Source organism: Mytilus trossulus, chromosome 12 (assembly GCF_036588685.1).
Source record: "Mytilus trossulus isolate FHL-02 chromosome 12, PNRI_Mtr1.1.1.hap1, whole genome shotgun sequence".
Lineage (NCBI taxonomy): Eukaryota > Metazoa > Mollusca > Bivalvia > Mytilida > Mytilidae > Mytilus > Mytilus trossulus.
In genome coordinates this window covers 34350048-34369942 of record NC_086384.1, presented here as the reverse complement: position 1 = coordinate 34369942, position 19895 = coordinate 34350048, and the positions used below count along the sequence as shown (strand labels likewise).

The window sequence follows — 19895 nt, the reverse complement described above, 5'->3', positions numbered from 1 at the left end:
CTATAGGCTTTGTGAACAGATATAGGCAAAACCATAAAGTCAAATGCCCACAAAAATTTATACCCATTATAATAAATGAAATCACAGTATGAGGTTTTAAATATCTCAGAAATAATGAAAAAAACAAGATGAATAAAATTGCATATCATCTTAAGATTGCCAGGATTTTCAACCAAAACAAATACTCATATCATGATGAAAATTGTTCAAAGAAATGGAAACATGGCTCATGAATATTCTTTTTATTTCAGTTAGCTTCAGCTTTTAAATATTGTGCTGTATGTTATAGATGTATTTATGTATGAAGATTGATGTTTTTATAATAATTGATTGATATCTAACATAAATGTTTTATCTTGTTTCAGGAAGAGCTAAGCCTATGTTGGACATCTATCCAGCGATATCTCAGACGATAAAGACTGGAGAAAGTGCATTGTTCCAGTGTCGTGTAATGGGTGGAGACCCTCCTCCAACTGTCACATGGTCAAGGTAAGCTTTATGTTCCAGTGTGGTGTAATGGGTGGAGATCCCCCTCCAACTGTCACATGGTCAAGGTAAGCTTTAATAATTCTCAATTTTATTTATAGAAATATTCAAATTTATAATTCCCTCAAAGAGGTTAAACTGTGTGTAAATATGAATGATGTGTATATGTATAAACCAGAGAGCATGATTCTGTTGCAAAATCGCCTGTATCCTTGGGGACTCTAATCTCTGTGTTACAAGGCAGCAATTTAAGCAACTAAGCTAAAGTGATTGCCAATAGCACAACTATAAAGCAAATGTAATAACCAAAGGCCTAATTTATAACAAAACAATTTGTAAACAACAGAAATGAACCAATGACAACCACTGAACGTTAGGATCCTGAATTGGGATAGGCACATATAGAATGTGGAGAGGTTACTATTATTATTATAACTTTGAGTTTTGGAATTTTATACTTATAAGCAAGAAACGAAAAAGTCATTGCATGCATGGAGTAGTTGCAAATGGAATGCCTGCTGTGCACCTGAGGTTTTGAACGCCACAATTAGACTAGTCAAAAGTCATTTTTTTAAATTTTCAGCACCTTTTTTAAGCTTGAAGATATTGATTTGATAATTGCTATACAGTTTTATCATGACACGTTAAAGACCAATTTCAAACTTTGTTCCAGTCTGATGATTTTTTTGCAAAAGTCCTTGGACTTAAAAAAAGTAATTTAAATATTTATTCTATAGAGCTGGAGGAGAGCCAATGTTGTCTACCATAGATACGATGGAGAATGGAGTCATCATGTTTAAGGGTGTGACAGGGGAGGAAGCAGGCGGCTACATTTGTACGGCCACAAATGAAATGGGATCTGTGACAGCTACAGCCACACTTATCATTCAGGGTAAGGTTTAAGTTTGAAAGAGGAACTACACTACAGCTCAGGTGGAATTTACTTTGTACACTCAACCACAGTTGGAGAGGGCACTGAGTGGGCAAAATTTCTATCTTGTTCACTCTGCCAATCAATAACAGTTGGCATGCAATATCTTTTGTTGAATCAAAAGACTTGCAAGTGCAATCAATTGAAAAAAGCAGAAAAGCATTTTTGATAAATATTTTTTTACAAAAAAGATTATAAAACAAGAGTAGGCTGTGTACTGTAGGCAGGTGAAAAAGCAAAATTCACAAGGGCTGTTGTGTACATTTTAAAATAATATAATTTTGGATGTAACACGTCTTCTGATTGGCTGACGTTATTTTGTTATCAGCCCATAGACATAATTTAGTCATGTGACAGTGACGTCATCAACATTTTTTCATGGTTTTCTACGGTTTAAAATGGAATTTAGAATTAAATTATAAGAAATGACTGTAATATTTTTTCTGCCTTTTCGAAATAACAAAAAATGTGGTGCATACTGTTTAATAACCCGCTACACGCATTATTCAGTGTGCATCAAATTTTTTATGTTTTTCCTTACATAGAATTTGATTTTCAGTTTAAAATTACATCAGAAATGGTACTTGAATCTTTTTCAATGTGGAATAAATAGAGTTAAACTATTCCTATGATGTTTTCTCACAACTGATGGTTATTGTTTTGTTTAATAAAGATGACATAGGCAGCAATATTGGAATCTTTCTCAATGTGGAACAATTAGAGATGAACTAAGAGGTTTTCTTGCAACTGGTGTTTTTTCATTTAATAATCATATCTGCAATCATACTGGATAAATTTGAAAATTCGCAAATGTCAGACTATAATGAAGTTGAGGGCTATTCCAGGAAAAAGTACGAGAGGGTTTGGACACTTCTGATTGACAATGCCATATCAAAGAATGAAAAGAAACGTTAGGAAAGACAAACAATAGTACTCAAAACACAAGATTGAACAACCATAATTTATTTATCATACTTATACACAAAATGTATTTCTTTATACAATTTTAACTTTCACATTTGACTGTTTAAGTAAAGAGTATATATATTCTTTTATATGTTATCTCATCCAAAATTTTATGCATTGTAAAGCATTTTTATTTTTGTGTATATTATTGTTTAAACTTCTCTGTAACCTTTGTACTATCATGGTTTTATGAGAATAAACTATCTATCTATCTAAAAACACAAGCATCATAAACCCCACCAAAGTCAGAGGGTGATATTAGGAGTGTCTTCTCATTTATCCAACTTTTTAAAATAAGGTATTTTCATTTAGCCAACTTTTTATTTTGGTTATAATTATTGGAATGTAAGCAGATCCTGAAATGGTAATTAAAGGGATAAGGAAAGGAAGCAAATACAATTCTGTAAATAAAAATTAAAATTTATAGTAGTTTGTGAGGTAAAAAAAAAGTATTGTTCTGAAAGCATTTATATTTTCCCTAAATAGCCCTTTTGAATACCAATCTTAGTGGAATATTTAATTTTTTAATTTTAGGTCCACCTAGAATTGTAATCTCTTCTAGTAAGAAAGTGTTTGCTGTAATCGGCCTACCCATCTTATAGAATATTTAATTTTTTAATTTTAGGTCCACCTAGAATTGTTATCTCGCCTAGTAAGAAAGTGTTTGCTGTAATCGGCCAGAGAGTATCTTTAGAATGTACTGGTGAAGGTGATCCTATTCCAACAGTACAGTGGAAATATGAAAGGGCACCAGACAGAGGTGATGTACCAACACCAGTAGAGGGCGCCCTCAGTCAAGGATCAGCAACACTTACTCTCAATGCTGTTTCTAGGAGTGATTCCGGAAATTACTATTGTACGGCTAATAATGTAGCAGGGTCTGTCACTGAAACTGTTCAACTTGAAGGTAAGAGACAAAAACTTTTCTCTTATTCTTAGCCTGACCCTTTGAATACTTTTATTTAATCAATGTGTGGTTCGGTTGATCTCTGTTTTTCATTGGTCAAATTTCAATTACTGTAAATTCAGAAATTATTGCAAGAAGTTTATTCATGCAAATAATGCAACTGGGTGAATATGACAATAATATGAACTTGCATTCAGATAAATGACAATTATGCCGTTTTTTTGCAAAATCCAAAAAAATAGCAATAATTACCTCACATTTTTGTCTAAAATAATGTTGAAAAATTGCAATGATAAATGCATGCAATAATTTCTGAATTAACAGTGTGACATTATGAAATAAGACAACCGTCACTGATGATTTAGCATAGAAACAACTCATCTTCTAGTAGATTATTGAAAGCTTGTCTGCATATCATTCAAAAATCATTTGAGAATAAGATTCTACCACCAATACAATGCAATTGCAATACAATATTTGGAGTTTTTGGACGGTTGAATTTTGAATATTCAAGCCTCTATTTTAAAATTTGAAATTTAACTGTTTTGAGTGGTTACTCATGTATAGAGGGGATAGATTTTTTTTGTTTATCCCTTGAAGGAAATTTGGCGTTACCATATTGGTTTTGACCATTTGACAAAATATTATTATGGATTTTGATATAGCATAGGTATGGTAGATTATTATTTTTTTCTTAGTTACATTAAAGTTTTATTTAGGTGAACATGTATAATGTTTAAAAAGTGTGAGAACATTAGCAGTCAGCAGCTTGAAAACAGACATAGATACTTAGATAATATTTTAGGAAAACAGTATGATAAAAATGTACAATTTTATAGAGAATAAACAAAGTTAAAATATATATAAATTTTTTTATTTGAATGCCAAGGAGAATACAGTCCAACAGAGACAAATTAAATGGATGAAGGCAAATATAATGCCTTCAACAATGAGTAAAATCCATACTATACAGTTGGCTAAAAAGGCCTTGAAATGACAAAAATCAGAAAATAAATATCTTATCATTTTTTTGTTTGTTCAATCATATTCTGTATTTTATTGTAGTTCAGGAAAGTGGTCAGCCATCAAGAGAGACTGGTGTGACAATCAGAGGACCAGGACAGCGTACAGTTAGAGAAGGAGAAACTGTAACGATTGAATGTGATACTTCAGGTAAAAATTTATTATTTAGATTATATGTATCCAAAAAGTCTTCTCCCCGTTTCATGTCTGGATAAAATTTTACCCTTAGTTCATATTTCTTATAATCTCTCCCCTTTTATGTTTTAATAAGATTTCACTGTAATATTTAAAGGAAATAAGTAGACATATATAACACCAGTGACAGTCTATTCATAAGTTTTTATATTTCCAACAGTTGTCTCCCCTTTTTCACTAAGTTTGAATACCTGGTTTTACACATTTAAATTTTTAACAATAATTGTGAAGTTTAGTTCTAATTTATATTTCTAAGAATTATCTGCCCTTTTGCACTGTTCTTTTTCTATTTTCTTCTTCATACAGTGTGTTTGGTAGGGGTCATTACATAATGAATATGATCTTTCCTCTTCTTTATGATTGTGAATTGAGTAAAAGTTCTCATAATCAATAACTGCAGTCTTTAGAAATATCCACAAAAACAACATAATAGTCAAAAATAAAATTGTGATAAATATTTTTTTGTAGATTTACCTCAACTTTTTTATCCCTTGATCCTAATTTCTAATCATTTTTCATAGGAATACGAAATGCTGTGGTCCGTTGGAGGAAACGTGATGGATTGATGCCACCCAACCATTCAGTTCGAGGAGGAACATTAACCATACCTAATTTCCGATCAGTATACAGTGGGGAATACATCTGTTCTGCATCATCTCCTGTTAAAAATTATGAGACATCAGTTTTTATCATTGTTACAGGTAAGTACTGTGGAATTCATAGCTTTTTTTGTGGAAAATATTTTTCGATTGAAACTTTTTTTCATGTTCGTTTTTTTTACAAATTTTACATTTTTTTTTTATAGAAAACTTGTATTTTGTTACACTTCAATGCAAAAAAAAAAAATCATGATTGATTTGTCATAATATGAGTATATCTTTATATTAGATATAGCAATTTCATTTTTACTACTCAAAGCGTTTAAAATATTTGACTATGTCTATTTTCCACTAAATTGCTCTCCTGCCAGAGTTAAGTGAGAGTAGGGTTACAATTCAGCTAAAATGTTATTCCACTTTTCATTTTTGTTTTCATTTATGCCAATTAAGTCTGTGTCATTTTGGTTTCTTGTGGACAGTTGTCTCATTGGCAATCATACCACATCTTCTTTTTATGCACCACCTACGATAGTAGAGGAGCATTATGTTTTCTGGTCTGTGCCTCCGTTCCTCCGTCTGTGTGTCCGTGTGTCCTTTCGCTTCAGGTTAAAGTTTTTGGTCAAGGTAGTTTTTAAAGAAGTTGAAGTCCAAACAACTTGAAACTTAGTACACATGTTCCCCATGATATGATCTTTCTAATTTTAATGCCAAATTATAGTTTTGACCCACATATTATGGTCCACTGAACATAGAAAATGATAGTGTGAAGTTCAGGTGAAAATTTTTGGTCAAGGTAGTTTTTGATGAAGTTAAAGTCCAATCAATTTGAAACTTAGTACACATGTTTCCTATGATATGATGTTTCTAATTTTAATTCAAAATTAAAGTTTTGACCCCAATTTCACAGTCTACTGAACATAGAAAATGATAGTGCGAGTGGGGCATCCATGTACTATGGACACATTCTTGTTTATATATCTGACAATTTCACCTGCCAGAAATGAAGCAAGGGCAGGTAACCGACAAATAGTGTGAATGTAATTTGCTTTCTAATTTGTTTTCAGTTACACCAAGTCTGACCATCTCTCCAGCCAGAGTGGAAGCTAGGGCAGGAGGTACTGTTCAGCTAAGATGTCGGCCACAGGGATCAGGACCATGGAACATTGAATGGTTGAAGGTCGATGGTGTCCTTAATCCTTCAGCTACACAGACTAGAGATGGTCTTCTAGAAATAAGACAAGTGACTGCAGCAGACACAGGCAGATACCGTTGCTTAGCAACAGGAAGCAGTGGATCTTCTGATGGTTTTGCTATAGTATCTGTAACAGGTAAGAAACATCCAATAGAATTATATTCGTTGAAGGATTTAAGGGATTCTGAGCTTTGGACTTGGAAGTTTGTAAAGAGATAATGTTCTGGGTCCTTAAAATTTGAAAATGAATATTAGGACCAGACTAATAAGTAAAGAAAACCGATTCCTTTCTATCAAATTAGCAACATATTAAAATTAAATATTCTTTCGTGTCTTCTGGCAACAACACTTTAAAAGCAATAAAACTGTTAATTCAGTCTTTTCAAATAGTAGCTGTAACTGTACCAACTTGTATGTGTGCAGATACTTTTTTTCAATTTTGCATGGTCTTTTTCATCCAACTTCTTAGAAATTTATGTTTTGGTTTTCTAATTTTTCTTCATGTGTTAAAACAAGGGAATACCTATAGTTGAGGGTCGTAATGGAGGAACCTTTATGATGAATAAAGGTAAAAATTCTTGCCAAATGACGTTTACAGTAATTTTAGGTGTATGACTGTAAAATGTACACTTTCTTTTACCGTAGACAATAAAAACATCGACTGATTTTGACAAATCACGTTAATTTTTTTTCAAAAAAGAAGGTAGCAATAATTCTTTTAGACCTCTGATAAATCATGATAAAAGGATATTTTGACAAATCACAGTGAAATTTGAACCAATTTGACTCTAACGGTATACAAAAATGACTGTTTGACGCCTGACGTTAAAGGGCATTACTACCCTCAAAGTTTTTTCAGGATAACTTATATTAACATTATGATACTACTCAATATAAATAAATTGGTAGTGAAATAATAATTTGGTTTACAGTAGTTCAGATATGATTTTTTCTCCATTGAATGTGTGTAAATATAAAAATTGTTGTAAGGGTAAATATTTGCCAATAATGTGTCTGGATGAGTATTGCAATAATAACAACTTTCATTTGATTTTATAATACATACTGTAAACCAAATTATTTTCGCGGATACTTTATTTCACATTTTACCCTTACTTGACCTCTTCGTGTCTATTTAATTTCCCAATTTTCTGATTGATTTAATGAATTTTATTTAGAAAAGATCCAAGTTTTACATATTCGCTACAATTTATATTTGCATTATTTTTCTACTCGAGGAAAGTCGCGAAAATAAGTTGGACGGTTTACAGTCTTTAGATTCTTACATTGCAGTAGATTATCGGATTTATCCAATCAAAATAGTTTAATTTTTGTTGATTAAATTTTTAAGTCTGAGCCTCAGGTTAAATTTAACTATCGTCTGAGATCATTGTCAGCTACCTGTTGATTAAATTTGTTTATTTAATACATTAATACATCCAGAAAGGGTTAAAATATCAAAGGATTTGAGAAATATATCTGCATGCAGCATTTCCTAAAATTACAATTATTTATTTTCTATTTTTGTTATTTTTTTAAAAATCGCAATAATAAAAGCTCACAACAATTTCTGAATTTTTCTGACTCAGTCCAATTGCTTCAAATACTTCAGAAATGCAAATGTGTGAGTACAAAAACACTGTATATAGGACAAAACATTTTCTTTATATTCAAGTGCCGCCAACAATTACCCTTTCACAACGTGATGCCAGGCCATATTTGGGTCAGTTGATGGAATTGAGATGTCAGGCTTCAGGAAACCCACCACCTAGTATAACATGGGAGAAAGAAAATGGAGTCCTTCCAAGGGATCATACTGTCAATAATGGTGTTCTGCAGTAAGTATTACGTATCTCAAAGAGGTAACAGATCATCAAAGGACCTTAAAATAGTCAAATCTATCTACCATCAACTTTACCAGAGGGAGTTGAAACCTCAGTCTCTTAATAATTTCAAAATCTATAGACTGACAGTTTTAGAAATGTTTGTTATAAATCATGTCAGTACCAAAATACTGACTAATGACCTTATGATACCCTCAGGGGCTAATAGTCAACCAGCAGAGGTACACTGTATGATACCCTCAGGGGCTAATAGTCGACCAGCAGAGGTACTCTGTATGATACCCTCAGGGGCTAATAGTCGACCAGCAGAGGTACACTGTATGATACCCTCAGGGGCTAATAGTCGACCAGCAGAGGTACAATGTATCAATCCAGTAAATACTGTAAAGATTTTATGAAAAAAAACAAAAAAAACATGTTTATTGATTCATATAGTTTGATTGACAAAAAAAGGTTGAAATACAAAGAGTACTTTTGAGATTTATTGATAATGAATATTTTATAGAACTTGAGATTTATTGATAATGAATATTTTATAGAATTTGAGATTTATTGATAATGAATATTTTATAGAATTTGAGATTTATTGATAATGAATATTTTTTAGAATTTTCAATGTGAGACAAGAAGACAGTGGCCGATACATTTGTCAAGCTGCCAGTCCGGCAGGAGTCGACAGAGAATATGTTACCCTTACTGTACAAGGACGTAACAGTAAGTGTTTTTATATTTATATAAATATTTGATTCGAAGAACTCAAGTCAAACATTAAAATGATGTGAGACTGATACAGGGGGACATAGAGGAATAAATCCCTTTTGGTTTTGAAAAAATATAATTTTTATACCCCTGCTTTAAAAAAGGGGGGGTATACTGTTTTACCTCTGTCTGTCAGTCCGTCAGTCCGTCAGTCCGTCAGTCCGTCCCATGAAACTTTCATCACATTTTTCTCAGGAACTACACATCCACCCTTTCTGTAATTTGGTATCAACATTTATATATGTCAGCCATACCGTGTGATGCGTTTTCAGATTCATCATTCATAGACTTCCTGTTTACCGAACACTTGTATGATTTTACACATGATAGCCAAGTTGAAAATTTTCGTCACATTTTTCTCAGGAACTACAATACAAGGATTTCTGAAATTTGGTTTCAGGGTTTATCTAAGTCAGCTATACCGTGTGATGTGTTTTCAGATTGATCACTTGACAACTTCCTGTTTACCGAACACTTGTATGATTTTACACTTGATAGCCAAGTTGAAAATTTTCGTCACATTTTTCTCAGGAACTACAATACAAGGATTTCTGAAGTTTGGTTTCAGGGTTTATATAAGTCAACTATACGGTGTGATGCATTTTCAGATTGATCACTTGACAACTTCCTGTTTACCGAACACTTGTATGATTTTACACATGATAGCCAAGTTGAAAATTTTCGTCACATTTTTCACAGGAACTACAATACAAGGATTTCTCAAATTTGGTTTCAGGATTTATTTAAGTCAGCTATACCGTGTGATGCATTTTCAGATTGATCACTTGACAACTTCCTGTTTACCAACCACTTGCATATTTTTACACTATTAATATTATCCACTTGCGGCGGGGGTATCATCAGTGAGCAGTAGCTCACAGTTTCACTTGTTGACATTGATTTGTCCAAAAGGGTTTATTTTCCAATGCTCTGGAATTTTTTTACCATTTTGTATAACATTCCTCTTACCCTTAATCAGACCCTTAAATTTTCCCGTCTATTTGTTAAAAAAGTTAACACCTTTAAAGACTGATCAAGTTTAAATGGTTTTGTTCATAAAAAAAACCTTGGCTAAAATATTGGTGTATTTTTCTTTCACTTTCAATCCAAGGATTCCACTCGTGTGTTCCTCTCATGAATATGTCAGAGTAAAATCTACATAGAATTTACATGGTTTATGACCAGAAACAATTCTAACTGACCAATCTCATTCCGCTATTTTAAGATATGCTAATTATAATGAAATAATTTTGTAATGCAATGAATTTTCATATTTAATCAGCTGAGGATAATAGTCCAATCACATTCAGCTATTTGTATATACTGTAAATTCAGAAATTATTGCGAGGTTTTTATTCTTGCGAATAATGCGACTGAGTTGTAAACGCAATAATTAAAACTTGCACTTTGTAATATTTTAACTGAATTAAGCATGACTTTTCTCAAAATCGTGAAAATTAAAATCGCATTCAAGTGTAAAATGACACAATCAAATATTAATGCACGCAATAATTTCTGAATTTACAGTATTCTTATTAGATATAATTCATTAGTCCAATCATATTCAGCTATTTGCAAAAATTCTAATGAGATTATTTATGTATATTCTTTGTAATGTTGTGAAATTTTTGTTTTTAAACAGCTGGGGGTAATAATGATAATGATCCAATCCGGATAGATACACAGACTGTTAACATTGGTGAAAGAGTAGAAATGGAATGTGTTGTCACAGGTAAATATTTTATGTATGAATGACTTAAACTTTTGGATTGTCTCCCCTCATCCATACACTAGGAGTTTGAGCCCACTAGTCCTTCGTGGCTGCTTGTTGGGTTTGGGGTTTGATTTTGGAAAGTCTGATATATTTCTCATTTTGTGGTTTATCTCCACTTGTTTATACACTATCAGTCTGCGCCCACCAGTGCTTTGAGGCTGTCTATAGGTTTTAAGTTTGATTTTGGAATGTCTTAAAAAAAATCATGGCAATGTAATTTGACTTTTATCTTAATTAACATAGATTTGCAATGTCATTTGACTGACTGTTGTAAATTTACAATGATTTACCAGTTTTCCTGCTGAAGGTTTCTGTTCTCTCTGTGCACTATGGCTTCTAACACCAATATAAAAAATGCTGTAATGATATAACAAGGACTGCTGAAACAACAACTATCATTCAAAGAACCATGCAAGGGATTATCAGATGGTTAGAACAAGTTTTTATTTTGCTTGTTCTTGTTTTATTGTATTTTGAATACCCCAACTTTAAATGCTATGTTTTAAAAAAATGGTAATTTTTGAAATCTCAAGAAGAGATTTTATATGAATTTATAGGGTTAAATATACTTACCATGAGTTACTATTATAAATATAGAATACGTTCCGCGTTTTAGTATGTTCCCAATCGCAAAAACATCGAGGAGACCGAGATCTTTAAACATCCGGTATGTTATGAAATCTACTCACTCGATTCAAGGTAAGATCAGTTTTATTTGGCGTTTAATTGGCAAACCAATATACACCAAAAAGAAATTTATTTGGGGTGGCGGTGGTTCCTGGTAAGTATATTTAACCCTATAAATTCATATAAAATCTCTTCTTGAGATTTCAAAAATTACCATTTTATATGAATTTGGTTAAATATACTTACCATGAGTTACTATTATAAATATAGAATACTCACTGATTAACAAGCAGTTCTTTGCAGGTGGAGGATAAATTTCTTGGATATGAATCAAAAACATTCCTCAGAAAACACCAAAAACAGTTCTTTTTAAAATACTGTCAAACATTAAAAACTTCCACCAAAAAACAAACAAACTATTTACAGGATACTACTAGTCATCATCCTGAAAAATTTATATAATAAACATTATGTGAAACCTTGTATACATGCTCTATATACATTTGTTCCTAAATAAAAATTATGTGAAAACTATTTTCATCTTTATATACAATAATTTCTTTAAAAACAATTCTATTGTAATACTTTGTCAGAATCTATATCTCGTAAATAGAATCTTACAAAAGTTGATTCAGATGACCAATCTGCCGCATCTAAAATCGATTTTGTAGAAGCTCCCTTATATAGAGCCCAACTCGGAGCAATTGCTCTTGTGGAATGACCTTTAACTTTTAATTTGTCATTTGAGTAAGCAGACCTGATTGTTTGGACAATCCAACTAGAAATTGTCACTGCTGTTACTGGTTTATGAGGTTCTTTCATTGCTAAAAATAACTTGACTTTGTCAGTTGCATCTAACTTCTGTCTTATTTCCTTGGTTTTATCCAAATAAATAGTAATTGACCTTTTTGGATCTAAAAACTCTCTTTCTTTGAAATGAGGTACATTAATTTTGGCCCCAAAATGACTTTGTCTATCTTGTTTTGACAGACCATGTCTAATGAAAGTTATACCTTTGTCCTGAACCCTCATAGACTCTTTATCAATTCTTAGACTTTGTATGTCACTGCATCTTCTAAAAGTTGTTATAGCAATGAGAAACACTGTTTTAAATGTAACAAACTTTAAAGATGCATCAGATAAAGGTTCAAAAGGTTCATTCTGTAAGGCATTAAGAACCATCTCTAAATCCCATTCAGGCAATAAATTAACCTTGGGAGGCCTAGAATGAAAAACTCCTTTTATCAGTCTTGAAATATAAGGATGTTGACCAACCTGATAATTATCAATTGGTGGTAACACTGCTGATAACATAGAGCGATACCCAGATATTGTTCTGTACTGTAGACCTAATTCAAACAGATAAGCCAGAAAATCAGCAACCTGATTTAAAGTAGCTGTATAGGGATCAATTTGTTTCCCACTACACCAGCTATTGTACTTTTCGAATTTTGTAATATAGTCTTTTCGAGTACCCTTTCGCCAAGATGCATTGAGCAAGTTTCTAGCCGATTCAGAAAATCCTTCTGCTTTGAAGTTTCTGTCGAGAGGAGCCATGCTGCTAAATTCAACATTTGAGGATTTGGATGGCAAATTTGGGTTTTGGGTTGTGTCAATAACTTTTCCCATTGTGGAAGTCTGATAGGAGGAGCTATCAATAACTGTAGAATTTCCGGATACCAGTGTCTCCGTGGCCATTGAGGTGCTATTAAGATAATCTGACAGTGGAACTGCCTCATATATCTTAATATCTTCGGAATCAGACAAATTGGAGGAAACACATAAGCAAACATGTTCTCCCATGGAATTGTTAATGCATCCAAAGCTAGTGCATTGGGATGAGGAATCCAAGTACAGAAAACCTCTGTCTGTCTGTTCTCCCATGACGCAAATAGATCTATCACTGGGGAACCCCAAAGATGAAATATTTGATTGACAATTGTCTTGTTCAAAGTCCATTCTGTTTGGCGTATTTTTACTCGACTTAATTGATCTGCCAACACATTTTTCTTGCCCATTATATGTGCTGCCTTCAAAACTATCTTGTTCTGAATGGCCATCTGCCATAACTCCCAAGTTAAAAGACAAAGACTGGTTGATTTTGTCCCTCCCTGGCGATTTATATATTGGACAACACTTGTATTGTCGCTTCTGATGAGAACACACTTGTTCGCTAACAGACTTATGAAATGTTTCATTGTCAAATAAACTGCTTTCATTTCTAAGCAATTTATATGCCACTCTTTCTGTTGTGGACTCCATTCCCCTTGGAATATTTGATTCCCAACATAACCCCCAAAACCGCTTTTGGAAGCATCTGTTGTGACTGTTACAGTGGATATTGGAGATACTAAAGATCGGCCTTTCAGCGTGTTCACTGAATTTGTCCACCATAATAGATGGAATTTTAGATGTTGAGTAAATGGAACTTCCAATGTCATATCTCTGCAAATTGGATTCCAAAAACTTAAAAGATGTAATTGTATTGGTCTCATGTGTAGACGTGCATTTGGAATCAACTCTATACATGATGCCATCACACCCAGAATGCGAAGAAAATCGAAGGCTATTGTCTTCACATTCTGCATGTTCTGAATTAACATTTGCAACTTTTGAATTCTCTCTAATGTAGGGACTACTATTCCCTTTTGTAGATGAAAAACTCCCCCTAGGTAAGTCACTGATTGACTTGGAATTAAACTTGATTTCTCTCTGTTTATTATGAAACCTAGTGAAACTATCAGATTGAGACATTTCTCTCGATCTTTTAATAATTGAATTTTGTCCTGATTGATTATCATCCAATCGTCTAAATATACCACCATTCTCACATTTTGAGCTCTGAGATATGCTGCCACCACTGATACAATTTTTGTGAAAATTCGTGGTGCACAAGTTGGACCAAAACACATTGCTTTCCATTGATAACATTGGTTTTGAACACAGAACCTCATGTACTGTCTGTGACCTTGAAAAATTGGGACGTGAAAATATGCATCTGATAGATCGAGAGATATGGCCCAATCGTTTGGTTTCACTAAATTTATTACTTTTGGCATAGTGTCCATTTTGAAATGGATTTTCTTGAGATAACTGTTTAGAGGTTTTAGATTTGTCACCATTCTTAACTTCCCGTTTTTCTTTGGGACTAGAAATAATGTGCTGTAAAAACCTGTTACATAATGTGGAAAATGCACCTTTTCTATGGCGTCTTTTTCCAATAAAGCATTTATTTCTTGCATAAAAATACCTAAATGGTCTTTTTGTACAAAAGTCTGTTTTATCCCTGTCCAAAGAGGTTTTTGAAAAAATTCTAGTTTGTATCCCTCCTTTACAATTGAGAGAACCCACTGATCTGATGTTATTTTCTCCCAATTTTGAAGAAATTTTTGTAATCGACCTCCTACAGGTATCTCTGGACACATTAAAAAACTTACTTCTGAGTCAGCTATCTCTTCCCTTGGGGTTCCGAAAAGAACCCCATGAGGACTGTGTAGCACTCTTGCCAGACTTGAAGCCAGACTTGAAGCCGGTCTTGTTTGCATCTTGCCCACTCTGTCTAGGTGCTGATGCTGACTTGTCTTTCTGAAAATTCTGTGCAGGTTTCCTATAGTTTGGAAATGTACTAGTTGCATTAGAATTTGATTTCACATTATAATTATTGTTCTTAATGTTTTGCCCACCTGATGAACTAGATCTGGAAACCTTAATGTTTCCCTTCTCACGAGCATTGTTTTCAAGTTTTCTCTTTCTGTTGAACTCTGGTAACAGATCAGAGAGTTGGTCTTTTTGCTCTTTGCGTTTTTCTAACGCTATTTCTAGACCTTTACCAAATACCCCATCATTTGTGAGTGGCAAATATTGGCATTTATTGCTCATATCTTTCAAGCCTGTTAACCCTGAATCTTGAGCGGAAGCTTGCCTACGGACCAAATGTAAAAAGGCACCTGTACGGCCTGCTTGGTCAAGTGTTTTAGTAGACATGGCAAAAACATCTTTTACAGTTTGACAAACTTTATCTTTCTCGAAGTCATCACTCTCAAGAGTTTGTACAAGTGAACCTAGAGCTTGTTGCATATAAAGAACAGAAATTATGTTCATTCTTGCACTGAGTTGCCCTTGAAAACCCAATTTCTCTATCTGTCTTAGAGGTTGTGTATGCAGTTGCCTGTGATTGTCCCAAGTTTTAACTGCTTTTTCACCGTGTGTCTGTCTTAACATGGGTTCAAGTAAGTCATCTAATTTTGGAACTTGCAAAAACTCAACTGAACTATCATGAATAGGGAAAACACTCTTGTATTCCTCTTTATAGGCAGAAATTCTTTCTGGGTGTTTTGAACGCCAAGAACTTTCTAAAATGTCTACCTGTGTCTGGTCTAATACTAATCCAAGACTAGATTTTTCTTTAGCAATATCTTCCTTAAATATTTTTGCTAAAAAGTTAACATTCTTATTGACTGCCTGTCCTTGATCAGACTCAATATTGTCATTTAATGAAAAACCTTCATTTGAGTTTACAACATGTTTAATAAACCGTTCACATTTACGATTATTATTTACAGTGTCATTTTGTAGAATATAATCATCATCGGGTTGTCTAACTGGACTACCTCCAGACCCACTATCATATTCTGATCTCATATCTAAATCATGCCTTTCAGTTTGTTGTACATGTATGGATATTTCTGATCTATTATCAAAATCTTGGTTTCTAGAAACTCTTGGCGACCCCAGATTTTGGTCCAAGTTTGGTTCTAGTGAAATATATGGTCTATTCTCCCCAGATGGAAGATTACCAATATTTCTTTCAAGTGAATTTAATGGTCTATTCTCCCCAGGCGGAAGATTACCAATATTCACACAATCAGATCTGAGCAATTGTTCTCTATTCTGATTGTTGGTGACTAACAAACCAAAAAGTTTGTCCAATTTGCCATTAAAGCTCTCCTCCATACTTTGGAGCTTCTTGTCATATTCGGACTGCAATTTTTCCGATTTTGACAATCTTTTCTTTTTACCTGTTGTTTTCACGGATTCTTTGCTTATCCTTACCAACATTGGTGAAACAGGTTCCATAGTAATACTATCCTGCGTGTCTTCGTATAATGAAGACCCGTCCATATCGTTGAAAAACGATGTAAATATAAACTTTGAAGAGTTATACTAATATATATTAAATTACGATGAGAACATCCGTTCAATTGAACGCAAAAAATAAAACTGATCTTACCTTGAATCGAGTGAGTAGATTTCATAACATACCGGATGTTTAAAGATCTCGGTCTCCTCGATGTTTTTGCGATTGGGAACATACTAAAACGCGGAACGTATTCTATATTTATAATAGTAACTCATGGTAAGTATATTTAACCAAATTCATATAAAATTTATTGTAAGTGGAGAAATGGTTTACTGTATTTTGCATTTGTTGTAAGACAATAAAAGTGCTCATAACAGGGATGAAAATGGTTACCACAGAGCAAAGGAGCTACATTATAATGTTATTAAGTACCATATACCTTATCGCTAATCATAGCTGACCCAGCCGCTTGAACTTTTGACGCATCGACAATCACTTTTCCATTGTTGCGTGCCACGTCAGATATTTTGTTTTATGAAGTCAAAATTTTATGGGAACCTGTGTGATATTCAGTAATGGCGGACAAATAGCGATAAGGTGTATTATTAGTTGTTCTCCAAGTATTAGCTTTTCCACATTTTAATTTCTTTACATATTCAGTATACATTCTAATGTTAGGAAATTTATTTTAAAGGAGAATTAAGTAAGTATTGTTTGATAAGCTTGTCAGATATAACACTATTTTTTTCTCTGGGGCACTTCAGAGTGTTTTATCTTGAATGTCTTACTCACTCCTGCCAACCAAGTGGATAATCTCCCTTTTACCAGTTCCACTAAGGGGAGATAATTGGTGAAAACTTTTTTCTTGTGAAGATATGAAGTATTTAAATATTTTAACACAAAAGGATGAAATTGTAGTATCTTTTCAGAGATTTAACAATTTTAAACAATATGTTAATATTAAGCTAAGATATTTTTCAATCAATATTTTTTGCAATACATAAAAAATACTGTCAAACAACTCTAACTATAAAGATAGGGAAGACAATACCAGGGTTTTTAGTCCAAGAAATGAATTTTGACCCCCCTCACATATGGGATGTCCTAAGAGGGAGAATTATTTTTTTGAAGAAAAAGAGAAAGTCTTCCTTCCAGAATTGGTGGGGTTGGCAATATGGTCCTTCTTGATATACATGTTTTTTTTTACAGTTTACTCTTTACCTTTATATAAGATATGGACTACAGAGAGCTATTTAATTTCAATGAAACTGATGATTTTTTTAAAACATATATCTCTTTATCTTTGAAAGTTCCAAATTATTTTCCAGCATGAAATTTTAAATTTTGCATGGGAAGATTGTGGAAGGCATGATCTATGCATTTTTTGTTCTATACTTTTTCTTTGCAAAAACTTCTCAAAAAAGGCATTATGCCAACTGGATTTATTAATTTTGTTGGATACCAATTCATGTGGATTAAGAAACATTTTGTATTTTCGTTGATATTGATTTTGTGCTTTTGCTAAATAGATATAAGAAGATGTGGTATGAGTGCCAATGAGAAAACTCTCCATCCAATTCCCAATTTATAAATGTAAACCATTATAGGTCAAATTATGTCTTTGACACGGAGCCTGTGCATACTAAAAGCCTTGGCTGTGTACAAACCTATTGGAAATTTGTACTTTGTTAACCTTTTGAATTCATAATCTTTACCAAATTTACAGAAATTGGTATCCAACCAATAAATATCTATCCACAATTTCCTTTGAAAAGCATAAAAAATTTCCCTTACATTTCTTCTCTGATTTTATTTTTCAGCGTAGTTTTTTTATTGCATTTATGGCATGTCCTTAGCTAAATTATTCTATTTGAGGAAATGGAAATGAAATAAAAAGAGAGAGAAACTAGAATTTGATTTTTATAACATCCCTTCAGTAAACAGTATTTCATCCCAGCTTTGTTATCTAATTCAAAGTTTCAAGATTTAAAGCATTAGGTACCCATTTACTTTCCCTAATTTTATATCACCCTTATATAGATGTAGTTTATCCTTTTGTGTCAAATTTTTAAACCCTGCATCATGGAACTAACTTTAGACCAAACTGACCTTTAAAATAATGATGTGTGTATAAAAAAAAATAATTGTAATATGAAAATAATTTGTAGGAACACCCATACCCACAGTAACATGGTCAAGAATAGGAGAACCACTGCCGGAGACTTCTACCGTGAACGATGTGTTCCTGGTTATTCCAAATGTCAGAATAGAGGATGCTGGGACTTATGTTTGTACAGCTCAAAATCTGAGAGGAACAATACAACAAAGAGTCAATTTGTTTGTCAAAGGTGAACATTTACAATTATTTTACTATATGTTAAAGCTATATTTTGATTGGCTAATAAAAGAGGGATAGTTTGTTTTATCCCATGTAAAGTATTCTATATTACCCTTTAAGGACACCTTGTGATTAAGTGTGGGCTTTACTGAATATTGTTATATACAAGATGTCATAGTTTATTATTTTAATTTAGAAATTTAATAGACAGTAATAACAGAATATTCAGTATAATAAAATTGATTACACATAGCTGAGATGGTGCTAGAGCAGATTGGTAACCCCTGGAAAAAGACCATTGTGAACCTTGAAAATTGGCTTTGCCTCAGTTGACAATGTTTTATCAGAGAAACAAATGATCTATCCCACTCTCAGGGGGGTCTCATTTGGGGGTTCTGATCCTGGATCCCGCTTACTGTTTTGTTAGATTCCCGTATCCCGCTAACTCTATGTACGTAAGCAATTCTCATTTTTTTGTCATTTCCCAGGTCCCGCAAGACCTCATTCCCTGTTTTCACGCAACAATAATTTTACTTTCATGTGTCATGCTTAGACCCCAATGAGACCCACTCTCAGCTATAGTTTCCAAATCAATTTAGTTATGCATATATAACTAGAATAAGTGAATTCATTTTGATCATGCATAGAGTGATTGAATCAAAAACAAATGCTTAGTAAGAAAAAAATATTTCTCTGCAATCATTCTTGTATAAGAACAGAAATGTAGGTTTTTTCAAAACACCAGTGTCGTCCTGCATATAGATTACTGAACACTTATGTTTGGTTTGAATAAGTACAAATCTGCCATTTTAGTTATTTTCATTTCAATATGAAAACACACACTTTTTTATGTACTTTCTTCCTGAAATTTATTTTACCCAATAATGTGTACTTGAAGAGTAATGATGTCTTTTTCAATATCTTAAACTGCTATTTAAAAAAATGGGGTAGAAAAACCTATGCGGGAACTTATAAGTTGCTATTAGAAGATCTTAGTTCCATGGAAAAACTGAAATTAGACAAGAAGACCAACAATTGTTAACAGTCCACAAAACACTAAATAGAAACCTAATTGCTGAGCATTAAGATAAGAAACCCAACAAAAACTGGGGCTGATCTGAGGTACTCCAGAAGGGTAAGCAGAATCTGCTCAATATGTTTCAGCTGTTGTGTT

The 19895-nt window shown here is 33.0% G+C and overlaps 2 protein-coding genes across 2 annotated transcripts in view; one reads left to right on the top strand and one right to left on the bottom strand.

Moving 5' to 3' along the window:
• Window positions 1-19895, top strand: part of LOC134693874 (basement membrane-specific heparan sulfate proteoglycan core protein-like) — a 172506-nt gene that overhangs the window by 129043 nt on the left and 23568 nt on the right. Inside the window, exons 63-72 of the mRNA XM_063554809.1 lie at window positions 366-489; window positions 1224-1378; window positions 3009-3290; window positions 4356-4463; window positions 5030-5209; window positions 6172-6435; window positions 7975-8137; window positions 8751-8857; window positions 10545-10634; window positions 18552-18731. Coding sequence (XP_063410879.1) covers window positions 366-489; window positions 1224-1378; window positions 3009-3290; window positions 4356-4463; window positions 5030-5209; window positions 6172-6435; window positions 7975-8137; window positions 8751-8857; window positions 10545-10634; window positions 18552-18731 — 1653 coding nt within the window. The remainder of the gene's footprint in view (window positions 1-365; window positions 490-1223; window positions 1379-3008; window positions 3291-4355; window positions 4464-5029; window positions 5210-6171; window positions 6436-7974; window positions 8138-8750; window positions 8858-10544; window positions 10635-18551; window positions 18732-19895) is intronic.
• Window positions 11190-16497, bottom strand: LOC134693875 (uncharacterized). The gene is made up of 2 exons (XM_063554811.1): window positions 14741-16497; window positions 11190-11748 (listed from the first exon to the last, which is right to left on the bottom strand). The coding sequence occupies exon 1, from the start codon at window positions 16422-16424 to the stop codon at window positions 14748-14750; it is 1677 nt and encodes a 558-aa protein (XP_063410881.1). The 5' UTR covers window positions 16425-16497; the 3' UTR covers window positions 11190-11748; window positions 14741-14747.